A 24598-nucleotide genomic window follows, 5' to 3' on the forward strand; every position below is an offset into this window, starting at 1 on the left:
AAAGAGTGGCTAAGTGATATCTGGAGAAAAGTGATCCAAACAGAGGAAGAGCTAGACCAAAGCCTGGTGTGCTCAGGGCCTCTGATACTGGAACCCAGTGACAAGTGGGAGATTAGCAGATGTCAGAGAAGTAATGGGGTACCAGATCATGAAGTGCCTTGGACACCGTCCTGGGGTCTTTGGTGTATACTGAGTGAAATGGCAGCCATTTGCAAGGCTTGAATAAACAATTCTGTGTATTTCAGGATGCAATCTAGGCTCAGATAATCACGAAAGAGATTTTAAACCTATATCAATGTCTCTATTTAGTCATGCAGGACTGAATTTCATTACATAAGATTGTCTGATACCTTGTAGGACATTTAGCATCCCCATCCCCCAGCTACCAAGCTCCAGTAGTGCTCCACAATCATTGAGGCGACTCAAAAATCTCCAAAACGCCCAAGGGGGCAATACTACCCTCTCCCCAATTGAGAATCCTTGCCTTACAGCAACAATTTTTAAACATTTTCATCTTAGAAGTCTTAAAAATTATCAAGGATCTCAAAGAGTTATTGTTTTTGTGGGCTATATCTTCTAAAACTTACCATTTAGAAATTTAAAATAACATTAAAAAATAGGTATTAATTCACTAATAATAATAATAAATCCATGGCATGTTAATATCAGAGAAATCAAACCTTTTGTGGACTTTGGAAAACTCCATTGTAGATTCATGAGACGATGGGAGTGAAAAAGGCAAATAACATCTCAGTATTATTATGAAAATAGTTTTGATTTCACAGATCCCTTAATCGGTCCTGGGGCTCCCCATAGGTTCCTGGAACACACTTTGAAAACTATGACTAGTGGAAATACATAAAACTCAATATAAATATGAGTTTATTTATCTTAGGGTCTAGAACTAGATGTGAAAGAATATTTATAGGATTGTGTGTAACTAGATGCATTCTTGAGTCCTAGAATGGAACCATCTTGATATATGCTGAGAAGCTCAAAATTTATGACAGAAGAATAAAAAGTGAAATGAGACTGATGGGAAACTGGAAAGGAAAGAAGAGGGAAACCATGGGATCTACTAAATGGAGAGAGGCAGTGAGAAAATTATGCCCAAGCTTTTAAGAGTTTAGATAAATTAGGCCGGGCGCGGTGGCTCACGCCTGTAATCCTAGCTCTCTGGGAGGCCGAGGCGGGCGGATTGTTTGAGCTCAGGAGTTCGAAACCAGCCTGAGCAAGAGCGAGACCCCATCTCTACTAAAAATAGAAAGAAATTAATCAGACAACTAAAAATATATAGAAAAAATTAGCCGGGCATGGTGGTGCATGCCTGTAGTCCCAGCTACTCGGGAGGCTGAGGCAGGAGGATCGCTTGAGCCCAGGAGTTTGAGGTTGCTGTGAGCTAGGCTGACGCCACGGCACTGTAGCCTGGGCAACACAGTGAGACTCTGTCTCAAAAAAAAAAAAAAAAAAAAAAGAGTTTAGATAAATTATGTTAAAAAAAACATTTAAATACTTCATTTTCAATTCATATGTAATATAGAAACTATTAATATATGCAAGTGATTTGTTACAAGCTTAGAAACACAAAAGATTTCTGGTCTAAAATGAGTATAAAAATATATTATAATCTCTTTTGTTTTTACAACCTTTCCTAGATAACTTAGGATCTATGGTAAATTTATATTCAATTAGACTCCCCTGCAGAAAAGCATGAGGTTTCAGAAAAGCTTCCCTATAAGTAAAGTAATTAGCTGAAGAGATCTTTTGCAGTGAAATGAAATTCTTTAGGCTTAAAAAAATGTAGTACTGTATTAGGTGATTATATTTTTAAAATTTTTTTTAACTAGTCAAAGGTAATAACTGGAAATTGTCATCTGTCAAGGCTTTGCCTTTAGAATGACGTCTTTATCTTTTTTATTATTCTTCTACAAAATATCTCATCCAAGAGTCTGTTATTCATCTTGGTATCTACTGCAATATCTCAGAATTTCAGGGCCTGGAAGGAAGCCTTAGAGGCCAAGTTCAAAAGCTCAGGTATGTCTTGCCCCCTCTCTGCAACCAGGGGGTTCTTCAGGTTCTGATTCAATAGTGAAATCATCACCTCCACAGGAATCTTCCAATCTATATTTTGGCAATTATAATTTTTGAAAAATGATTCTGTACATTGTATATAAATTTATGTCTCCGTAGCTTTTATCTGTTCTGTGGTTTGCCTTCTGTAGTAATTTAAAAATCTAAATAAAATGATACATGTAAAGGGAGGGAGCAGCATCTGTCACATAGAGAATGACCAATGTGCCTTACCTGCCGTCCTGTGCTGGATATTGTGGATGGCTTGCCAAGCACCCATTCTAACTATTTTCTAGTGTCTGTTTTTGAACTATAGAGGCCATGAAGCCCAAAGTGACGTTTCTAGACTCCCTTGTAGCCAGAGAGGCAGATGTGATTTAGGTTGTACAAGTCAGATGTACTTGCCTAAGATTTGAGATTAGAACTCAGTTAACTGAGAGCATATGAGGTCCGTTTCATAGCTGTGGACTCCAAGTAGGAGTCCTGTAAGCAGTTGTCGCAGTGTCTTCCGAATTTGCCAGTGTCAGTAACTCCTTGGTTCTGCCTTGTGGTTTTAGTATTAACTTCTAGAGACTGAGTTTAGAGTCTGTTTTCTTAGGCCCTTCTTGTCCCCAAAGATTCTGTGATCCATTTAATGCTCTATGATAAAGCTCCTTCTGATGAAATTTGCCAGAAGGAACTTTGCTCTCTGGACCTGAACCTTGGCCATTACCCACCTTGCTAGCTCATATCTACAGTTACCTTATGACAGGCCTTTGGATAATTGACAAAAGAAATCATATCCTCTCAACATTTACCTTTCTCCAGTACAAGTAAGCTGGTGGCTTCAGTGGAAAGTTCTGTATCAGTATGCCTGCTCTGTGATTACGAGCTGGAGTGAATGTGAGTGCGTGTGTGTCTATGTTGGTCATGGAAAAGTTACTTAACCTCTCCACACCTCAGTTTTCTAATTTTTAAAGTGGGGATAACAACAGTACCTAATCAGGTTGTTGTGAGACTAGTTGTGATAATCCTTGTACCAAGCTCAGGGTAGTGTCTGACATGTGATCGGGGCTAAATAAATATTAGTTGCCATTATTATTGTTATTGTTATTATTATCATTATCCTAGAGCCTTTCTCAATAGACTTGATTTTAAAACACCAGATTGAGAGCATATTCTTGTTAATCAATGTCCTTCTTTAAAGAGCAGCTTCCAAAATTGGATGCATACCCCAGGATATCTGATGAATATCATTCTCAAAATTTCACTTTTATTCAATGGAACAACGTTGATGTATGTATAATTCACTTCAATGGAGTTTAAACTCAACTCAAATCCTAAAGTCTTTTCCATATTTTCTACCGTTAAAGCAAGACATCTCTGTTTTGTACTCGGGAAAGAGTTTAGATCTATACATTTTAATGTTCATCTTGTTGAATTAAGCCTATTATTTGTCTGTTGTATAGTACCGTATACATACATTGGTCTCACATAAAATGAATTAAATAGCCCTCCTAGCAAGTGTGATAAGGAAGCAGTCAATTATCTCCTCAAAGTCATTAGTAAATACGCTGAGCAGTTTAGACCAAGGACAGAGCCCTGTGTCCCTCCACTTGGCATCCCCATTGACATCAATCCTTTAATAATCACTCTTTAGGCCTGACTGTTTAGTCATTTATGACTCTAACTATACTATCATATAACCACAATATCTCTGTAGTAAGATTTTTTCAAACACTTAGTTCAATTCAGATCCTCTCTATCTGCAGGATTTCTCTGATACATCATTCTAGAAAATGCATCGCTTATCCACAGAATTATATTTTAATGTAATACAACACAGACAACAGCTTAATTTTAAACAATGATTTTAGCATCTAAAAGCATTTCTTCAGGCACTGAGTAAAATCCTGGGACTAACCTTCCAAGCCAAATCAGCAATTTGCGATTTCTTTGCTCAAAGGATCATTTTGTAATCTTAGTTCCACAGAACCTGATTAATTATTTTATAGTATTTCTCTTTCCCTCATTTCCCATTGATAGTGGGACCACCACTTTCTCAGCCCTTAGTGCTTCACCTCTGGAGCATATCAAACCCAATTATTAATCCCTTTTGTCATCCCACCTATTCTTCCAGAGCAGTATCTTCTAACCATGTGACCTGCATATGAATCACACATGATTTCTGTGATTCCCTTTAAAACACTGGCTCAGACTCAGGCCTTGTCAGCTCCTGTGCCAAATTGACATTTTCATTTCTCTTTTCAGAAATATTTGATAACAACTGTTTGGTTTTAGAGGAACACTTTTGCATTTCTAAATTAGAATGGGACTAGTTTTAAGAAATGCAATTACTGAAAGAAAGTAACTTTTATTTCTGTGTAAGATGTGGTGAGGGGAGAAGGAAGAGCAATGAGTTGCTTTCTTTCCTTGTGATATTTTTATTTGTTAATCTCATTCTAAAGAGATTTATATAGTATTAATACATTTATCATGCATGTGTGTATGTAACATTGTTTTCTAAATTAGGTATGTTATTATGATAAGAATATGAGGTGTTGGACATTTTGATGCATTATAAATTGGATTAAATGACTTCTCACAGTATAGTATCTGCTAAAAATCTTCTATAAGAGTAATTATTAAAAAGCAAATGGGACATTAGCTTACATAATAAAAATAAAGCATACTTTGCTTGGGAAATTTTCAATACACTCTGTGTTAAAACTTTAGGGGTTTCGTTTCAACCAATATAATTTTAAGATGTTAATAGAGTAAAAGTTAAGAAATTAAGAATCTCCGTATACAATTCTCATTTATTTGGTAAATTATTTTATCCTCGATAATCCAGAAATATGAAGGATTTTTATTCTATTTTACACAGTACTTTCAATGGAACTATGTAGAATTTAAAGGATTTATATTTTCTCTTCTTGCAACAGAAGTTTTAAATAATGATCATTAAATCCAAGGCTGCATTTATCAAATATCGTCAATGTTCGTAAATATGATGATGGCAATTAAAGGCACATGCTATTACAAATTCAAACTGCTATAATTCTATAAAAGAAGCAACTTAGCTACTTTTTCCAATAAAGTAATTGTATTCTGTGGGCTATCTGAAGCAACAATTGCATACATATTATGCAATTTGCTAGAGTAAACCACAAAAAGTTAATTTTTTAAAGGACAATATCTGGTCTATGTTATGTGTATGTGCTTGGTATTTCTCCAACTGTATATAAAACTTTCAAAGAACAGACTTGCCTTTTTCTATACAATTGCCTTTTCATTTTCTTTCTCTGAATAGACCCATAATGTTCAGGGAAAATACCAAGAATAATAAATCCAAATCTCTGTATAAAATATACCTTCATGACACACTCAGGCTGGAAATCACAAGAACCAGTAAAAATGCAGGCAGCCTACCGATAATGAGGTCAGAAATACAAATAAATTTACTTTTAATGAAGACTGGAGGCACAGTAATCAAAGTGTTAAAATTCATTTCATGCATATCTCATTTGCTTCTTAGCTGATATTTACCACGCAATTCTGTGAGAAAGTAGAGGCCTAAGATGCTCCAGATAAATGGCTCAATTAATTGTACAGAGGTAGACCTCTTTGAGCTGAGCCAGAGCTGTGAGCTCTTTATTAAAAGCACTATTCTGTAGCCCATAACCTTGTTCCTTGACTCCTCTCTGGTTTCCAATTTAAACAAGTCCCCATGCGGCCTGCTCTAAAGGGCTTTGTCTCCCTGTCATTGTTAAGAGAGCTGAGGCATCCTGGAAGTGTGAAATCAGACCTCATGAGTTGAACGGTTCCCCAGGGAACGCCGGACTGCGCAGAAGGTCAAAGTCATGGGCCGGACCATCTAAAAGTGTCTGATCGCCGGTCTGTGACACAGCAAGTTGGGGGTGGGGGTTGACGGGGTGGGGACTAGACTGAAGAGGACTGAAATTGAACACATCTTAATTAAAGCCCACAGACAGCAAAACAAAATGTTTTCTAGGCAGCCTGTCAAATGGGGCTTAAATTTAGCTCTGCTAATGAATCTGAGCTGCTAACTGTTATTTCTTAAGATAATAAGACTCTCACGGAAGCTGATAAAAAAACTGTAGCATGTCTTTTTCTGCTGTTTTGTTACTTAAATATTTTCCAACAATGAAGACAGTTTTCCAAAAGAAAAACATGGGAAAACTCTATGCAAATAAAGGGGTAGTAAACATCTCTTAATAACTAGTAGGTTCCCAGACTACAGCGCTGACAAGTCGCAAGTCTCTCTGCACAGCCTTGTTTTAGAAAAAGATACATTCATTTAATGGGACGATTTTAGGGACAGATTTTGTTAATTGTAAAATTCTTTCTCTCTCTCTTCCTTTTTCTCTCCCTCTCTTGTTTTCTGAAAAAGATGGAGTATTAATTTGAGAGATTAATTCACCTGGGCGGGGGGAAGAAGTTTTCTATTAGTGTACCTTTTAATACAATGAAAAGGTAGGGCATCTTTTGAAGGGTTTCACAGTTCTCCCATATCACCGTTTCTGAAAAACTGAGTGGCTGGTCTCCCTGGGGAGGTTACGACCTCTTCCTCAGGAGGAAAAGAAAAAAAAAACACACACACACAAAACCAACCCTCCCTCCAACAACCCAGGGGAAAATGAAGGGGAGGGGCTGAGGGGAAGAACTCTCTTCTCTTTCTTCTCTTGGAACTTAAAAGAACCAATAGGCCAGGTCTAAATTAAAGCCTCACTCAATATAGAAGACTTCAAATGTTCTGTTGAAGCAGAAATTAGGCCCTGCTCAACGAAAAGAATAATCAGAAGCTAGAAAAGACAAATTACAACGTGAACTATTTCCTACCACCAAAAAAATTTTCCCCCCTTATCGGCCTTTCCTCACGATCTGTCCAGTTTTAAGGAACACTCCATTTAGCAGTAGAGAGAATCTTCCCCAGTGAACACAGGGCCAGACAGTCTCTAGGTTTTGCTTTGATGGTGCAGAGAGACATTAACCTTTTCACTGGTTAGTCGAAAGGTAAGTAAGTTGTACTGAGAGGAATTTTTCAGTCACTCCAACTTTTTCCCTCACGAAGAATTTAGCTGACCAACTTTTCAGACCAGAGTGCCACTTTCTCAGGCTGTGAAAGGCTGCCCACAATTTGACTGAAATTTCAATCCACTCTTGTGCCTCGTTCAATGCATGTGTATGTGTGGGAGTTGTAAATTGAGGCCTTAACCACCAGAGTTAATCTCTTTTTTAAATCTGTATTAACCTTAATGATTTGAAGTGCACTGTCCAACACTGGGCTATTGAGACGGAAGAAAAAACTACCCTCGACTATCAACAGTTTATTAGGGGCTTAACTGAAGTGACCTACTGTAGTAGTGTTCAGCTGAACAAGGCTATGGGCTTTTTGTGGAAAGGGAAAGAATTGAGGGTTTCATTAAAAAGTAATTTGTGCTTTATACTCACTCATTCAAAGAGAGTCTCAATTGCTCTTTATTCACACAGAGTTAATACAGTATCACGATGTTTCTCAATGAATGTGTTGTAACAAAAGAAAAATTTCACATTTTGAAAGAGAAAAATTCTTTGTAGCTGCAGTAAGATTGATGGCTACTTAAAAGATTATAGAATCTTTCTCTCTTGTGCTCATGTTTAATGATGGAATATTATAATTTAAAAAGTTTTGCTTCAACAATGGAAGTTTAACTTTATGCTCAGATCATTACAAATATTTTAAAAATAGAGCCAAGTTGGTCAAATAAAAATTGGTCTTGTTAGACTTATCTAGAAAAAAGCGTTTTGAAGCTAACCAAGTACCTCATAGTAATAGCCTCATTTGTACCACATCAGGAAATATTCTTGTCTTAGCACAGAAAGTTATCAGTGATTTAAACTCTCCCCCTCCATCCACAACACTCCTAAATGGATGCTAATTTGAGGGTTTGAAGACAGCACCATTCACTCAATTCCCTCTTTTCAAACTATTGTTTCATATCTTGAGCTTGACTGCTACTATCCACTGAGATGTACATCATATCTTTAAAGTTCTTTATTGAATGACTAAGAGCTAAAGTAGACAAAGAGCTTACTTTTACCTTAAATTTAATGACCAAAATCAGAAAGCCTCAGGATATATTTAAGTATTTATCCTTTTCAGAAGTAAAGATTATCTTACAAATTGGTGGTATAGGCAGACTTTTCTGACTTAAATATATGGCCCTCAATTTTTGCCACCATCACAAATGTCATAAAGACCACAGAAGGTCTAAGAGTGAGCAAGGTCAAAGACTGAATTATCTTCTTGCCCCTCAATAGTTCAACATCTCTCTTGTTCAATTCAGAGCACATTAGATTATAAGGTCAGCACGGAATGAGAAATCATTAGATTTATATCCCTAAAACTGCAGAGAAAAAATGGAGACTCAGTTATTTAGTATTCTCCAAATTAATGTTCATTTTATCAAATCAAAATTATGTCTCATTGACTCCCTAGGGAAAAGGCTATTGTTACTCCCATCAATTTACATAGAACGATTAGGAAAGAAATATCTCTATTTTTTCCAGTTTTGAAAGAACATGTACTTTCACTTCCATAGTGGCATATAGGCCACTGGGTTAATGTAGTTTGCATATTCATGAAGTTTTAAAATCAATGACAGCTTCTCTCCAAGAAAAGACAAACTTATATAATTGTATGCAATTGTATAATAGGCAGGTATGTAAGCTCTTGAAGTAAATGGTACTTGCCTTTTTCTTTAAAAAATTATTGTGTACAGATTAATTTAAATAAAACCATACAAGAAATAAAATTCATAAAAAAGAAAATGAATAAATTTAACATTCACTAATTGTTTAGTACAAGGAGCCACCTAGTATATATGCAAAGAGATCACAAACTGCTTTCTCTTCTACTATTTTCAGGAATGCCTATTTGAAAAAATATGTGACAATTGTTACCTTCTTGGTTACAAATGAGTTGATAATTACCTCTTTAAAGAAAATGTAAATTCCCACCATTTTTATTTTTATCACATAATAAATAATCATTTGATACTATGCAAATATTAAAATTTTTAAAATATTAAACTTTGGAGCAAACATCAGCTATTTTAGTTTGAAAATAGCAATGTTATCTTTTCATTTGGTTTTGATCCTGTTGAATGAATTAAAGAAGGGTACAGTGATTTGCAGACCCTTGGATGGTAGGAAAAGCACATTTCCTTTCAAACAAGTCCGTTACCTCTTTAGGGTCATCTTGCTAAATAAACATTCACAGTGTAATTTTCACAAGTAATAAATCTATACTTTCAGAAACAGTGATAGTTTCACCAAAATTGCTCAAGACAGTCCTATTTATTGTGCAATTTAAGATGTATAATATAAGGAATAGCATAAACATCCTCCAAATCCTTATGAAATGAATGGTCACATAGTTGTAAATCCAAAAAATGATTTAATTTGAGAAATTGATGAAATAATTACTATCAGTCCATTTGTTAATATATCACAGAAACAGCAATACCCAAATCAGAAAGCTTTGAGAGCCAAAACTAATTTTGGCATTTTTACAGCCCATTTCCTAGTTTAAAAAATTCTAATCTAGATACTTAGTTTGGATCCAGAATTACCTCTGGGATGTGCTAAAGAATTTGGACAACTAAGAGATCAGATTGACAACCCAAATATCAATAGTTCCTACCAAGTTCTTGAGTATTACACATCTAAACTTTTCAGTGAACTATGCAATGGATTTCATACATGTTTGAATTCCAAGTATTGATGCTATGAGGGAAGCTGATGCTGTCTGAGAGAAGATGATACAACATTGTTCTAATACCTGAAAAAATGACAATGCCTGGGAAATATATTCCCATTACACTGGTTAAACTTTGGAGAAGGCAACAGTTCAAAAGTTATTTTGCATTTCATTGTTTATTTTCAACATATTACCCTGCCTTTAAAAAGCAGAGATAGTATAAAAGCAGGGGGTTGGCAAATCTTTGTAAGATCAACCTTGAATCTTTATATTTAAACTATTTACTTTGCTGATCCAGTTAGGCAAAATGCAGAGTTGGGTTATTAAATGGTTGTAGACCTTGCATGCTGCTGATGCGTGGAATAGGAGAATTGCATCATGTCTTACCTGTGACGTCAGCAGCCATCAACCCTTCTGCTCTGATGACTTTCACCTGGAGAAATCCCACATCTTTCAGGTTGTGAAATATCCTCAGCGGGCTCTGCAAGACCACAACACTGATGTTAGAAAAGAAAGGTCCTCAGGACTCTCAGAGGGTGTGCTGAGAAAACAGCAAGTTTTATAGTTTATCTCAGGATACTGCTTAAAGGGGTTGAAAAGGTCATTTGTGTTTCTTCCGTACAAATTACCCCTCTATCATCATGAATGTGCACACACACACACACACACACATTTATGTAGGTAATTGTTACCATGTATGTAGATTTTCTGAGAGAATAAAAAAAAAATTACACATTTTCTTCCTGTAAATAAGTATCAACAGATGGTGAACAATAAGTTATGGAATAGATATGTCTGCTTTCTACCGTCGATATCCTCTACCAAAGCACACTAAGAAATCTTTCATCTGATGGTTTGGAGACAAATTATTATTATTATTATTTTTTTTTTTTTTGATACAAGGACTTGCTACGTTGCCTGGCTAAGCTGGTCTCGAATTCCTGGACTCAAGGGATCCTGCCAACCTTGGCCTCCCATGTAGCAGAGACTACAGGTGTATGCTACTACACGTGGCAATGATTCTTAATATTGAATTTTAAGTTGTTGATTGTGTAACACTCTTCAGATTTTAGGGGTTAGAAAGTCAATACTAAACTAATTGTTTTTGTTTGCTATTTTCTTCTTGATGAGTGTTGGAAATTGCACGTGCTAGATGAGGGTTAAATTATCTAAAGACTATTTTCTAATATTTATTTCAAAAGAATCATGCCATTCCATAAACCTTTTAAATAAAAGACGTACAAAGTCTTTTAAAATAAATTTAAAAATTGGTGACTAAAAATAAATTCAAAAGTGGTGAGTAATTTTTCTTTACTGTTTTATTTGCTATTTTAGTATGTATAGAAGTATGGTAACTTTGATAGAAAACCCAGATCCAAATGATAAAGTCTATTTCACTTCATAAATTAATAATGGTGATGTTTTAATAAGCATAGTACTTGTAAAAATTAAAAGAGGGAAACCAATACCATAATTTGGAAGTCTAATTAATGGGCACAAATACTGAGAATAAAATAGACCTATAGAATGCTGATATGCATTTGTTTATTTACACTTCATAGCATTTTTCTTTTACTTCTACTCAGTAAATCAAAGGTACTTATTTATCATAATTTTTAAAATGTTTCAAGACCAGGGAGCATAACATATTTTTGTATAGTAAAGTTATCTATTAAAACGTTACTAGAGTAAAAAGCATTCTCATCATCATTGTATTAATAATGTGAGAATACTGGCAAGCAAAAACTTATTGTGATGTGAATTTTATCAGTTCCGTATGACTAATCATTGTTTACAATGAAGCTATGACCTTGGTATATTGAGAGGAGGAAATGCAGATATATGAGTAATCTCATAGCCTAACTTTTTAAAAATAGTGTTTAGCACAAGGATTAACTCTTAATCTTTTATTGTTTTTAAACAGTTGTTTATCATCAAAAATCTGTCCCAAATACCCAGATGACAGGGTTCAGTAAAAACGCAATTGTCTCTCCAGTTAAATTCCTGTAAGTTAAGGGTTTAACAGTGGGGGCATAAGTCAGCAGCCTTAGAATTCAGAGGTTTGTAGGCAAGTTGTGTTCCTACAGCAACATCAAGTTTGGGAAGCTTCTTATCTCAGAGCTTACTCAGTGTTATAAACCAGATAAGTCTCCTACCCTAATGATGGGAAATAGTGTTATCAAAAGTTTCCTATACTTTAATTTTCAGGGGTAATTTGAACCAAGTTTCGCTGTGACTAAAACAAACAACATCAGTCCTCATGTCTGAGAATCATTTCGTCGTTGCAAACCTCATTCTACAGACATATTGTCTTCTAGTGCTTCAGCTCTGATGCTTTGCTTCCCATTTGGGTGGGTAATTATTGTTTGAAGGTTTCATTTCCCCAAGTCAGCTGACTCTGAGTAATTTATTGCAAATTTCAACTGTGTAGGCCAGTGACACATAGATTATAATAAGAACTCCAAAAAAGCAAATAAATATATCAGTTTAAAAATATAACTTAAGTAATGTTTAATTAAGAGGAATTCCTGCCTTGTATTTATGGTTATTTTAGAAGGCCTAAAAACCTGGATGGCTTCTGAAGCCAGAAATTTCCATAGCAGAGGAATCTATGATTTGCTGTGAATCCTTTCAGCCCTCTATAGATGGGAAAAGATTGAAATGCTCTGGAGAGGAGTCCTCTTTATTTTTTTAATGAAAGGCTGTATAATATATTTTCTCTATGGCTGCAGCAGCTGTCAGGGAGAGCATCTCAGTTCAGCTCTATTACGGGAGAGGCAATACCCCATCCTACGGCATCGAGATGCTCTGAGGGGCCAGAGCTGATTGACAGCTTGTCACCGTGACGTCTTATTCCATCTCTGTTATGGAGAAAATTAATGTCACACCACCAGCCTTATGACTCGCTGTCATCTTAGAACCGCTCACCTTTTATCAATGCTCTAAATAACATTTCAAGCCCATCGTCTCACGGTGGACAATCCGGTCAAGGGACATTAAATCAGATGACTGTGAAATGTCATAATAAAAATGGAATGCTAACAACTTCTTCTCTAAACTAGCTCCTCTGGTTTTTAAACTGTGACAAGGGGGAGCAAGGGTTCCACACACCCGTTCTGAAAAGGTCATACAATCGCTCTTGGTCTGCTACCCATTACTACCTGCCCCTACTGACCTTCCCTCCTGCCCTCCCCGCAAAAGAAGAAAAAAGGAAAAATGGAATTAGCCATCTTCTCAGGACGTGGTGATCAAATAATGGCTCGCACAGTAATGCCCGTTTAATTTGTGGGGCTTCAACGCTTAGCAATGAAGTGTTCCACGACAGCAGTGGAGAGCTTTTTCAGGGCTGCTTCACAGCAGAATGGGGCAATTCATTTACTTTCCTGACCATGACCGGTGCCAAATCAAATTCTTAAGTTTGACCTCAACTCTTAAAATACACACGTTCTTACAGGAAAACATATAAATAATTCTCCAAACAAATAATGTCTTTCATATGTCTCTCCAAAACACGTAATATTTCAGACATGATACGGCATTTGTTCATTCATTTCACTACCTGTATAATAAAAAGGAAACCTACGGAAGCCCTAAAATATAGGTCTTTGTCCTTAGATTGCTATGAGTAATCATAACACATGTGCTCTATCACATATAGTAGCTTCTCAGCAAGTCTGTCTCTAGAGGGAGGTATAGGCCTCTGCCTGAAATTCAGGACTGAAAAATAGTATATTTAAACATAGTTCACTTTTTAATACATCAGACGGAATATAATCTGAAAGTAGCTCACACATCCACATAATATTATACATCTTATTGAAATAACTAACATTTGAAAGAAAGTGTGGAAAAAATATTCAAAGTCTGAATGGAAATGGCTGATGTAAAGAAGTCCGTCCAGCAAAAAGAAAAAAAAAATCAATAATAGGCGGATTACTTCTAATTACCCAGGCAGCAGTATCATCTTAATATATGGGATAATATCAAAATATTAATCCATCAACTACAGTATTATAATAGCTAGAAGAATTTTTATATTAATATACCGATTAATTCCTCTAAAATTGTTTTAATTCATGAGGCTCGCTTCTGGTAACAGGGGAATAAGTTTTGGTGAGTACCAAAATGTGAACTAATCTTTGTAATTGCAATTATATATTAGAAGATGCCACACAATACATTAGGATCTTAGGTAGTTTAAAAATATATACTATTTAGCCTTGCTAAGTCACCTCTATTAAACTGTTTATGATAACACCATTGGTGGGTGAGTTGTACAAGCATTAGCAGACAGCTGATTCAGTGGAGATAGCTAGAATAAATTTGCTGAAGCGCACATCCTGCTAATCTGTTTGAAGAATATTGTAGAGCATTAGTACCAGCACTTCATGTTATCTGCACAGCCTGATAAGGTACATCTTTATTAAATTCAGTTATTGAAAGGATGTCAGTCAGCAAATAGGAATATTTTAAAAGCTAAAAAAAAAAAAAAAAGCTGTTCTTTGTTAGTCAGAGCTTGGTTTCATGGCTGAGTGTCTAGAGGAGCCTTCTAAACACCTGGCAGCATTGTACAATACAAGCTTTGTAATTTTAAGTGGAAAAGGCTTTTTCCCAGCTTCATGGGCACTGAGGCATTTACTTTTTCAAGCCGCCACTGAGAGAGAATGGTGGAGTAAGAGCTCCCCTCTCTGCCCAGTCAAGAAAACTGCATGGTGGGAAATGCACAATGGGAGCATGCTGGGAAATAGGAAGATTTGGTTGGGAATATTTGGGTTTGATCAAATTTGAGGAGGGTAGTTAATTTTAGTGACTCACGATTCCATCCTATCACTCTACATTGGATTAACAGGAAGGTGGCTTCCTTTTAAGTTTATTTCTCATTGAATGAAAAAAATTAAAGAAATGAAGTGAGGCTTTTCTGGGCAGTGGAAAATAAAAACCACTTCCGTGAATATTCTCTGGTTACCAAGCTACCAATTAACGTAAATGCCATTAACTGCATCTCAAACTTGGAAAGACAAGGAAATCTTAAACTGCAGCTACAAAGATTCAGTGAATTCATTTCGAAGTAATGTGGTGTAAACTCGCCCTTCCTTTCTGGGCATTTCCCCTGCATGATAAAAATCACTGAGTAGAATCTCAGCATCCAGAACTTGCTCTGGAAGAGAGCCTAGAGACAACTGGGTCTCTAGACATCACTGGGTCACGTAAGTGCTTCTGCAAAGGTGGCATTTGCCTGTTGCCCAGCTTTTTGCTTCTGCTGATTCTTCTGTCACATAGCTGCTCGGAAATACTTCCGTGACACCAGGTAAATTGTTTACAACCTCATCTGATCACACATGACTCCAGAAGGAGGAGGGTTACATACGTACATATCTCTTTAATATCTCCTCCCGCTCTTTCTGGTCCTCCAGGGAGTTGACAGAGAGGTCAGAGATGCTGACTGTGGCTGAGGCTGTCAGAGTGACCAGCAGCACCAGGTGTCCCTCACCCTCTTCCAGCTGCAGCTCCAGTTTGTGTGTCTGTTCCCTACTGAGGGCCGACAGGTCGACCTGGCACCTAGAAACAAATGTTTTGAATCAGCAAGTGGCTTTTTTTTTTTTTTTTTTTGCCATATTGAACAGTTGCCCAGAGCTATGTGAAAAATAAATCAATAGAAATACTATTTGGACCACTAGAAGTATACATCGTTCATGTCAGCTGACTTTCTTCACCAAATTTAGACCCTGATTATCTTAGGGTCTATAATTGCTTATTTCCTGTTAGTTTCAAAAAACATGCCTATCTGAAATTTGACTATTACCCACTGTCACCGTATTCATAAAGCGATGAGGACTTCCTATCCCTGCACGGCCCAGGGAACTAGTTCAGTGGGGCTTTGCTTATGGAAAGATTGATGTGAGCTGTCTAGAGAGGAAAACTACCAAGAGTCTGAATTTTGGTGTCACTTTTATAACAATGGGTATTTCCCCTCATTCGTAAATGTTATTAAGCAGTCAATCGAATATATGCCATAGTGATACCTCAAGTTTTACATTTTCAAAACTATGTCAATTTATTCATAGTACACTGCATAAATCTAAATAAAAACACACAAATCTCCCGAAACATGATGGCCAAAGTGCTCGGTACCAGAGTGGTGCTAACAGGGGTTTCATAACATGGTGGTCCGTGCTCTGTCTGCTCTTCTCTGAGACAGACACCTTGGAAATGCTTTTTATAAAAATGTCAATTGATTTTGAAGAGAAAGGTAATGTGGTAACCATAAGGCTAATAAACCAAGAGAAGGGTGGCAGACATGAATAAAAGACATTTAAACCAGGAAATAGCCGATTATAAGATTAAATGTGGTAACATATCATAAATGAGTGGTCAGTTATCAGGGACAGACTAAATTCTTGACAGATTAAATTCTTGCTCCTTCCTCAGTCTATTTGGTGTTTAATGTTTTACTTTTAAACTAAATTCCTATGAACAGGACCTCAAAGCTTATAGTACGGTTCAAAAATCTCTTTAGTGTGAGTGATTGAACCAAAGATCAACATTTACCTTTTACTTTTGCCTGTTGGTTAACATGAGAAATGTCTGGAACTAGACACAAATGGGAGAAAGATGAATATTGACACAAGAAATGAAAATGAAAAGAAATGCCCTGGTCAGTAGCAGCAAGTTTATGTGTGCTAAATGCTAACTATTGAGAAAGTAAGAAATTAGAGTCTGTACCTAGTCTGGAAAACACTTTCCAGAAGTTAGAATGTACATCAAATAACCTCATTGTTTCTACTAAGACAGCATCCATTTCAAGATGCTCTCGTATTGTCTCCTTAGACTCTAAAGGTAAAAATAAAATCAAATCCCTTATCTAATATTCTAATTTTAATTAGAATTAAGTTCTTATCTATAACACCTGGAAAAATTGAGGGTAACAATATAGCAGTGAAAAACCATCACACATGTTCTCTAATAAAAAGGAAAAACATAAATATGATTTTTTAGAGACCTTTCCAGCACCTGGCACAGTGCTTGTAGTTTGTTTAATGTCAATGAATCTTTGGCTTGGATTGGGAATACAATATCAGGGAATTGAACAGGGATTATAATTCAGAAACTATTTTTGGTTGGATACAGCTGAAACCAAAAAGGATCTTTCACTTACTTTGTGTTATCTTTTTTCCTTTTTCTCACTTTGATCATGCATTTCCCAGTCCCTTGTGTTTTTTTGTTTTTTTTTTTTTGGGGGAGACAGAGTCTTGCTCTGTTACTCCAGGTAGAGTGCAGTGCTGTCATCCTAGCTCGCTGCAACCTCAAACTCCTGGGCTCAAACGATCCTCCTGCCTCAGCACCTGGAATAGCTGGGACTACAGGTACATGCCACGACGCCTGGCTAATTTTTCTATTTTTAGTGGAGACAGGGTCTCACTCTTGCTCACGCTGGTCTCGAACTCATGAGCCCAAGCAATCCTTCTACCTTGGCCTTCCAAAGTGCTAGGATTACAGGCACCAGCCACTGTGCCTGGCCTGTCCTATTCTTTTGTATGGTGCTTCAGCACTCTTAAAACACTAAAACACATCGAAGCCTTCCAGAGGATTTCCTTCTATGCCCGCTGCCACTTTGCACTAGTCATATAGATGCTGGCTTCTCTTCATTTACATTAGAGTTACTGCATTTAATGCTTTAGAGTTGGGGAAGGTGCTCTAAAGATTATATGGCTTAGGAATTCCAAACTGACAAGCTTCAGATGGAATCTGATCCACAGATTTGCTATTTTTACTTGTAGTGCTAAAAAAAAGTTTTGAATCTAAATAATTTTAAATATAGGGCAAATGTCCTCTGAAAAGTTACTGTTCCCAATACTGCCTATTATTTACAGCTGGCCTATTTCACTTAGTTACTCTACCTGGTTCCAATAGGCATAAAGATTTGTGATCCCTGCAATCTCCTTAACTCACCAACGAAAAAACAGAGGGCCAGAGAGGCTACATGACTGAATGGAGACATACACGTAGGTATCAGCAGAGCAAGGACCCCAACCTGGGACTCTGGAATCCAAGATCTAGGCTTTTTTTTCTACCATTCTGTCATTAAGTAACTGGGCATCCCAGGAGGAAACGTGTGCTGTTAGCAGTGGTTCTCAAACTGGGTAATATATGGACTTGTTTGTAACAGAAAACATTATCTCAGTTTCCAAGTAAAGAACCATGTTATTTTTATGCTTTTTAAATATATATAAACTAGGGGAGAAGGCTATAAGTTGACTAAGAAAAATTTTACAAATTGAATTTTGAAAACTATGAAACTAATAAAATTCAAATTAACAATTTAAATTTATAGGGAAGATGATGCTCTTCGGCGGCAACTAAAATTTCGGTATTGGGTGTACTCATAGAACTAGATAATCTCAGGTTCTGTTCTATATTTAATGTTTTAGAATTTTGACTTTAATAATTCTAATGTAGAGAATGCCCATTTACATAAACATATGGAACAAGAGACTATTAAATGACTTCAAGGTTCTTTGTGCTAATTGAGGTTATTCAGATCTCCTATTTATCTAAAAATTCTGTTCTGGAATAAGATACCATTTTAAATGAAGGATCACTTATAACTAAGCAAAACTGTTTTATTAACTTGAAGTTAAAGTTCACATAACAGCTTCACTGATGGGTATCAAATCAAATTATTGCTGGAATTGGGTGAATAAAAAGCATTTGCTACTCCTTGTAGTTTTGGGACAAATATGTACAAAGATGAAACCCTGTGACACCGTCTATTGCAATGTGAATACAGTACTAACTGGGTAGGGCAGGTGCTTCTGTATTTGCCTCACCTATGTACTGCTGTGTCTTGTACAAGGAAGGATTCACTATTGTTTGAATATAAAAGTACTAAGTGGTCATGCAGATGGTCCAGAAGAGGCACACGTTAATGATTTTATTTTGTTATCAAAATGAAAATGCAAAATTATAAAAGCACTGAAACAAATCTATGAACTCTAAAAACATGTTCACAGATTCATTCACAAACACATAGACAGAGTAAAGGTCCTGAGACTGGGAGTTAGATTCCCTTGGTGCTGGCCCTGCATCTTTCACTAATTAGTTGTATGGCTTTTTTCAAGACAACTTAACCTCTTGAATTTCAGTTTTCTCATCTGTAATTATGAGTTAATCGAACTAGATGAACTTTTAATTCTCAATAATCCCAAATTCACCAATTTGTTATAACTCTTTCCATGTTTACACTTGCACATCTTCCTTTCTTTGCAATTCCACAAGCCAAAGAACTACGAGAACAAGTTTATCTTATAGGCAATGAAATATTATTCCTTAGATATATTACCGAAAAACATACTGAATGTTGGTGTGAGAAGGCATCTAATCGAATCTAATTTCAAGTCACATTGCAAGGAGCCCTAGGGTGTGCCTCGTAGGTCATGATGGGAGTGAGTGTGAGTAAAAGGGGTGTGGACTCTCCTCTTTGGTTCCCTTATATCTGTTGTATATCGGGGGTTCCCCATGTAGAGTTTGAAACCATACCGGACACATCTTATACACCTCCATGGATTCTTCTGGAGCCATGGTCTCCTGGGCCCTCAGCCTCCTGCTTTGCCTTAGCTGTACTGCTGGGCCTCCCTGGAGGCTGATCTTCATCCCCCACCAGGACCAATTGACTTTGCTTGGGTCCTCATGGGTTTACCTGGGGTTGGCTGATCTCTCACTTATCCAAATGGGCCGGGCTCTCCCCGTGGCTGCCAATGTGCACCCAGCCTAGCTGCCACATGCCTGGAGTTTCTGGCTTCTAAGTCCACTTCTGCACTTGAATGCAAAGCCACACTGCAGGGATAAGATCTAGCTCCCAGATCAACTGCCAGGGAAGCCAGAGGAAAGCCAGATGAGACAATGCAGAAGTTGTCTCCGTATGGAGTGAACTTTGATCAATGGAATAGGAGATGGGAAGATAACTTCCCAAACCTCCTTTCTCTCACAGACTGTTCTAAAACATGATTCTCCATGTTGCCTGTCCATTTGCGGTCATGTGGGTACACAAGCTAAGCAATCAGCTGTGTCCCTAAAACACAGAAAATAGTGACCAGCCCACGAACATATCACCTTCTATTGCTTTCAAGCTTTCTGTGCCTCCTGTTATTTCTCTCTCACTCTCACTGTCGGGGATTGGATCTCTCAATAAAGCACCAGCACTTAATCATTGCCTCAAGCTCTGTTTTCTAGAGAACCTGGGCTCAGGCAACAACCATTGATATAGTTTAACCCTCTCAGTTAAGGATGTCTAAAACACGAGCCTGACCATGTTCCTCCCATGGCTTCCCACCGCTTATGAGAATCCTAAGCAAGCCAACAGTGGCCTCCATGACCTACCATCTAGTTTGTGTGTCACTTGCTGATGCATATTTACTACTTGTCATTCCAGAAGGCTTATCATTGCCCCAACACGCCTGCTAGGGCTCACCTGTTTCTTTATATTTGGACAAGGCATCCCCTCTACCTGGGATGATACTATAATTCTCGTTGAAATTGCTAATTCTCATTGCAGTTGTCTTTCTCAATGTCCTAAAACAACTTGAAAGCAGAGACAATGTCTTATTCTCAGAACCTAGCACCTAGCATAGCACCTGGAACATAACTGGTATACTGTAAGTATTAAAGTACTTATAAGTATTAAAGACAAGGAATGGAGGTTCAGAGAGGCCAATAATTCACCCATGGTAACAGTGCTTGATAGCAGCAGATCTGGCACTGGATATAATGTGCTCATTCTACCACTACTATATTGTCTGTCTAGACAGTGGTTGGATTTCTCCCCAACACTCATTTCGATCACTCATTCATTAATTCATTCCCTAACTATTTATTAAGTGTTTATGTGGCAGGTCCTCTCTGTTACATTTTGGAGATTCAGCCCCTTCTCAACATTCTGGTCTCTCAGATTCTTGTTTCCAGAATTACCACAGACTCTGTGTTGCTCTGAACAAAGTTACTTGGCTTCAGAGTCCACGTCCAGGGCGTTAGAACATTGAAATTTGAATAAAGCTCAATTATTCATTAGTGCTGTGATATTAAGCAAGTCTCTTAAACTCTGTGTGCTTCAGCTTTCCTCATTTATCAAGTGGAAATTTGTTTTAAAAATATGCCTGCTCTTTGCATAGAGTTTTAAGAACACAGGAATAATAGATGAAAGAGTACTTTGAAAAGTTGAAAGTGCTATGTAAATATATCTGGTTATATCATCACATTTGCCTTAGTTTGATATTAGAGAATTCAAACTATCTGTACCAAACCCAACTCATCAATCAATCACTCAATCAATCCAATAATCAAAACAGACTCAAAACTGAAGATTTGAGAGCTACTTTCCCTCTCATTTCACAAATGGGGAAATTAAGGCTCAGAGAAATTAAGTAATGGCAAGAACTCGAATCACATTTCCTAACTCCATATCGGAGCTTAAAGTCCTTTGCACTTAAAACACACACACACACACACACACACACACACACACACACACACACACACACACTTGAGTTATTTAACCACATGAAAGGAATATTGCCATCTTTGTTTAGTGACATTTCCCCCTAAGAGTTGAAGGAAAAAAAATTGCAGTTTTTATCCCCTTTTCTCTCCCCTCCCTTTCCATCTGCCATCCCTGAACCAATGACCAACACCATTTCTTTCCAGATGAAATAGTCTTTACACCCTGGGTGTAAACATACGAGTCTCCTGGGGTATAGGAAGTAAGTTTTTTGGAATTATTTTTAATTTAAAAATAAGCCAGAAATCAAGCCTCATCAATATTTGACATATGCATTAACGCAGGTGGCCCTTTCATCAGCAATGTCACAGATGGCCTCACGTATCTAGAGGGAAGCGTAGGAGCTGTGTAACATGAAGGGCTGACTGTGGCACCCTTCCGTGCTCACTTGCCGTCTCTGAATTGCAGAGCATCCATGCCCTGTTAAGTGGATTTACGGATTATATAATCTAGTTTTAACTAAACTAATCCTCACAAAATGGACAATTGGCTTTAAAAGATCCCAGTAAAGGAACTGTGGATTGAAGATAATGCTAATTGAACAAGCACAAGTGAACAGCAATGATAAACAAGAATGTGCAGAGCCGACACTTTGACTCCACTTGAGTTCTGTAGCTGCCATGTTATGATTCCCAGCCAGTGGTGGTAGGATCAGATCAAGCAAGAATTGAGCCAAAACAATCCAAAATCATCAAGCAGAATATTTGCAATAGAAATTTACATCTGCTCTCTTTAACAATGAACTTCTAAATGAATGTTATGTCTTAAGGTATTAACTCATGATACTTTGAAGCTGTCATGATTAGCAAGACACTTAAAAATGCAACCTGCAAAATAGGAAGACAAGCCTCTATGCAGGGGGGAGATTTTTGAAAACAAAATGTTACATAATTTTTAATAAATTTTATGAAGCTTTTGAGATTTCTTGATATCTGAGAACTACTTTATATTAGTATAATAATGCATAATATTTTAGAACATGTTATAAATATACATAACTCCTTAGAATGTCTACCTTTTAAAGAATTCAATATGTAAATGCTAACGTGTTTTCAAGTTCCATGATTATGTAGAAGTTTCTAGTCTATCTCTGACATTACAAAAGGCTAAATGCTCTTACTGCCTTTCTGTTGTCAGAATTTGTCACTGTTCAACTGTCTTTGGGGAGACTGCTTTATCAGAGCGGTACTTCTGCAAACTTGTATAATTTCTATTCATTGACTTGAAGGTAAACTATTTAATATACATACGGTGGTGCATGGAAACTGTCTTTGGAAACTTTGCTGTTTATTTAAGAAATATTGCAATAAGTGTAAACTTTCTGAGAAAATCATCAGAAGAAAAAACAGTAACCCATAAAAGAAAAGGGATTAAAATCTCAATATATTTGGTTTAGCTTGAATTTATGAAAAACCAAGACAAAAAAAAATCAATGACACACTCTATTCTTTATTTAAATATTGTGTAATTCCCTAATGAAACACTTCACTCAATCTTTAGTAAGAAAAATAGTAAAATGTAATGATTTTATTTTAAAAAACTCCCTTCAGTTTAGAATTTTCTGTGTTTTCAAATTAATAATGAAGCAGAATTGGTCCTGCTCTTTTTTATGCAGAAAGTAAAAGAATCATTGTAGTTTTGGGGTCACAAATAAGAAACATTTCAAATCAGAATCTATAGAGTGTCAAATGCTCAACTGCATTGGCTTTCGACCTTAAGAAATCATTAAGTTTGGTTAAGATCCAAAGTCAAGGCTGTTTTCCTCATTTGTCATACTAAACCTGAACACACTTGTGTGCATCTACACATCCCACATTCTCTTCTCCTCAGCATTAAATACAGAGCCATAGATTTATTTATACGATTTTAGAATTTGAAAGCATTTGTTCTTCATCTAGAACTTAACCATTTAGAGTAAATTTTTTTTATCATATATCATTAATAAAAATGTTGTTAAAATTAAGCTCTCTACTCAAGCTTACATTTGTAGCATGGTGATGTGGGTAGTACCAATGCCTAGGCCCTGAGAACAATGCAACAAATAAAGTCAGTAGCAATTCACCAACTTAAAATATATGTACCCCAAATCAATGCCACTTTAAAGATAAACAAGCATTTTGCACACTAATAAATAATGCTATAAATCTTGCTATATTGGATTGCAAATAACTCCAACTGAATAAAATTGCATGACACAGGATTTACTTATTCTGCACGTTCATAAAAACAACTTGTTCTCTGACAGCACTCATTCTTGGCAATTTACCACAGCTGTCAGCAGCCAATTTGTTCAGATTACTGCTCTGCATTAAAGTGTAACAATCACGAGGATTTATTAGCTGATTATCGTAAAGGTGGCAGTCCGTCTTGCCTGCCAAAATGCAGGTGATCAGAAAGTTAAATAATTACATGCAGATTAACATTATTTCACCTTCACTTGAAATTTGTAGTTCAGCGACAGGTAAAATTTGTTGTTCAAACTTGCAATATGGTGTGCATCACCTCAGTTGGTTTACCGGGTACTTGGCATTTTATCGAGCACTCAATGGCTTCAAGAAAACATGCTAAATACAACATTGTGGTGAAACAAGTATGGACTTTAGGGTCAGGAATCCTGAGTTTGAGCCTCACATCAGTCACCCCAATTGCATACTAGCCAAGCAAACTTTTAACCTCCTTTGGCCTCACTATTCTCATCTGCAAAATTGGTATAATATGAAGCACCCTTGTTACCCCATATGGTTGAGCTAATGTATGTAATAGGGCCATATAAAGCATCATTATTATTATTTCTTTCCATTCATGGAAATTTTATTTTTGTGTAAAATCTGACAGCCTGGGTATTGTGATGATAAAAAGTTATGATGTAAGCATCTTGGTAAATGTATAGGCTACTTTCCCCCAAATACAACAATTTATTATTCTTTAAGTAGAAAGATTAGACATTTTTATACTTTAGCACATTCATTCTCCTCTTTGGCATTATACTCAAACATCTTTCCACAATTACCTTCCACTGAAACTTTGTACCTTCCACTAAGTCATGTTCTTCTAGTTGCCTTTTCATTAATGCTTGCTGTCAGATCAGTACACATTCAGAGAACAAAGAGCCATAGCTTCCAGTATTAAATCAAGCTTCAGGTATTTACATTCAAACCCAGCAAATATTTACTGAGGACCTACTATGTGTCAGATACTAGTCTAGGTATTGAGGATGCTTCAGTGAACAAAAC

The 24598-nt window shown here is 36.7% G+C and overlaps 1 protein-coding gene across 4 annotated transcripts in view; it reads right to left on the bottom strand.

The window, feature by feature from the left end:
- MCTP1 (multiple C2 domains, transmembrane 1) overlaps positions 1-24598 on the bottom strand; it is a 593076-nt gene that overhangs the window by 157974 nt on the left and 410504 nt on the right. For all 4 annotated transcript variants that reach the window (XM_012644776.1, XM_012644779.1, XM_012644778.1 and 1 more), the window contains 2 exons: positions 15187-15373; positions 10202-10295 (listed from right to left, as the gene is read on the bottom strand). In XM_012644776.1, the coding sequence (XP_012500230.1) occupies positions 10202-10295; positions 15187-15373 (281 nt within the window). The remainder of the gene's footprint in view (positions 1-10201; positions 10296-15186; positions 15374-24598) is intronic.

The sequence above is a fragment of the Propithecus coquereli genome, unplaced genomic scaffold (assembly GCF_000956105.1).
Source record: "Propithecus coquereli isolate 6110/MARCELLA unplaced genomic scaffold, Pcoq_1.0 Scaffold22, whole genome shotgun sequence".
Classification (NCBI taxonomy): domain Eukaryota; kingdom Metazoa; phylum Chordata; class Mammalia; order Primates; family Indriidae; genus Propithecus; species Propithecus coquereli.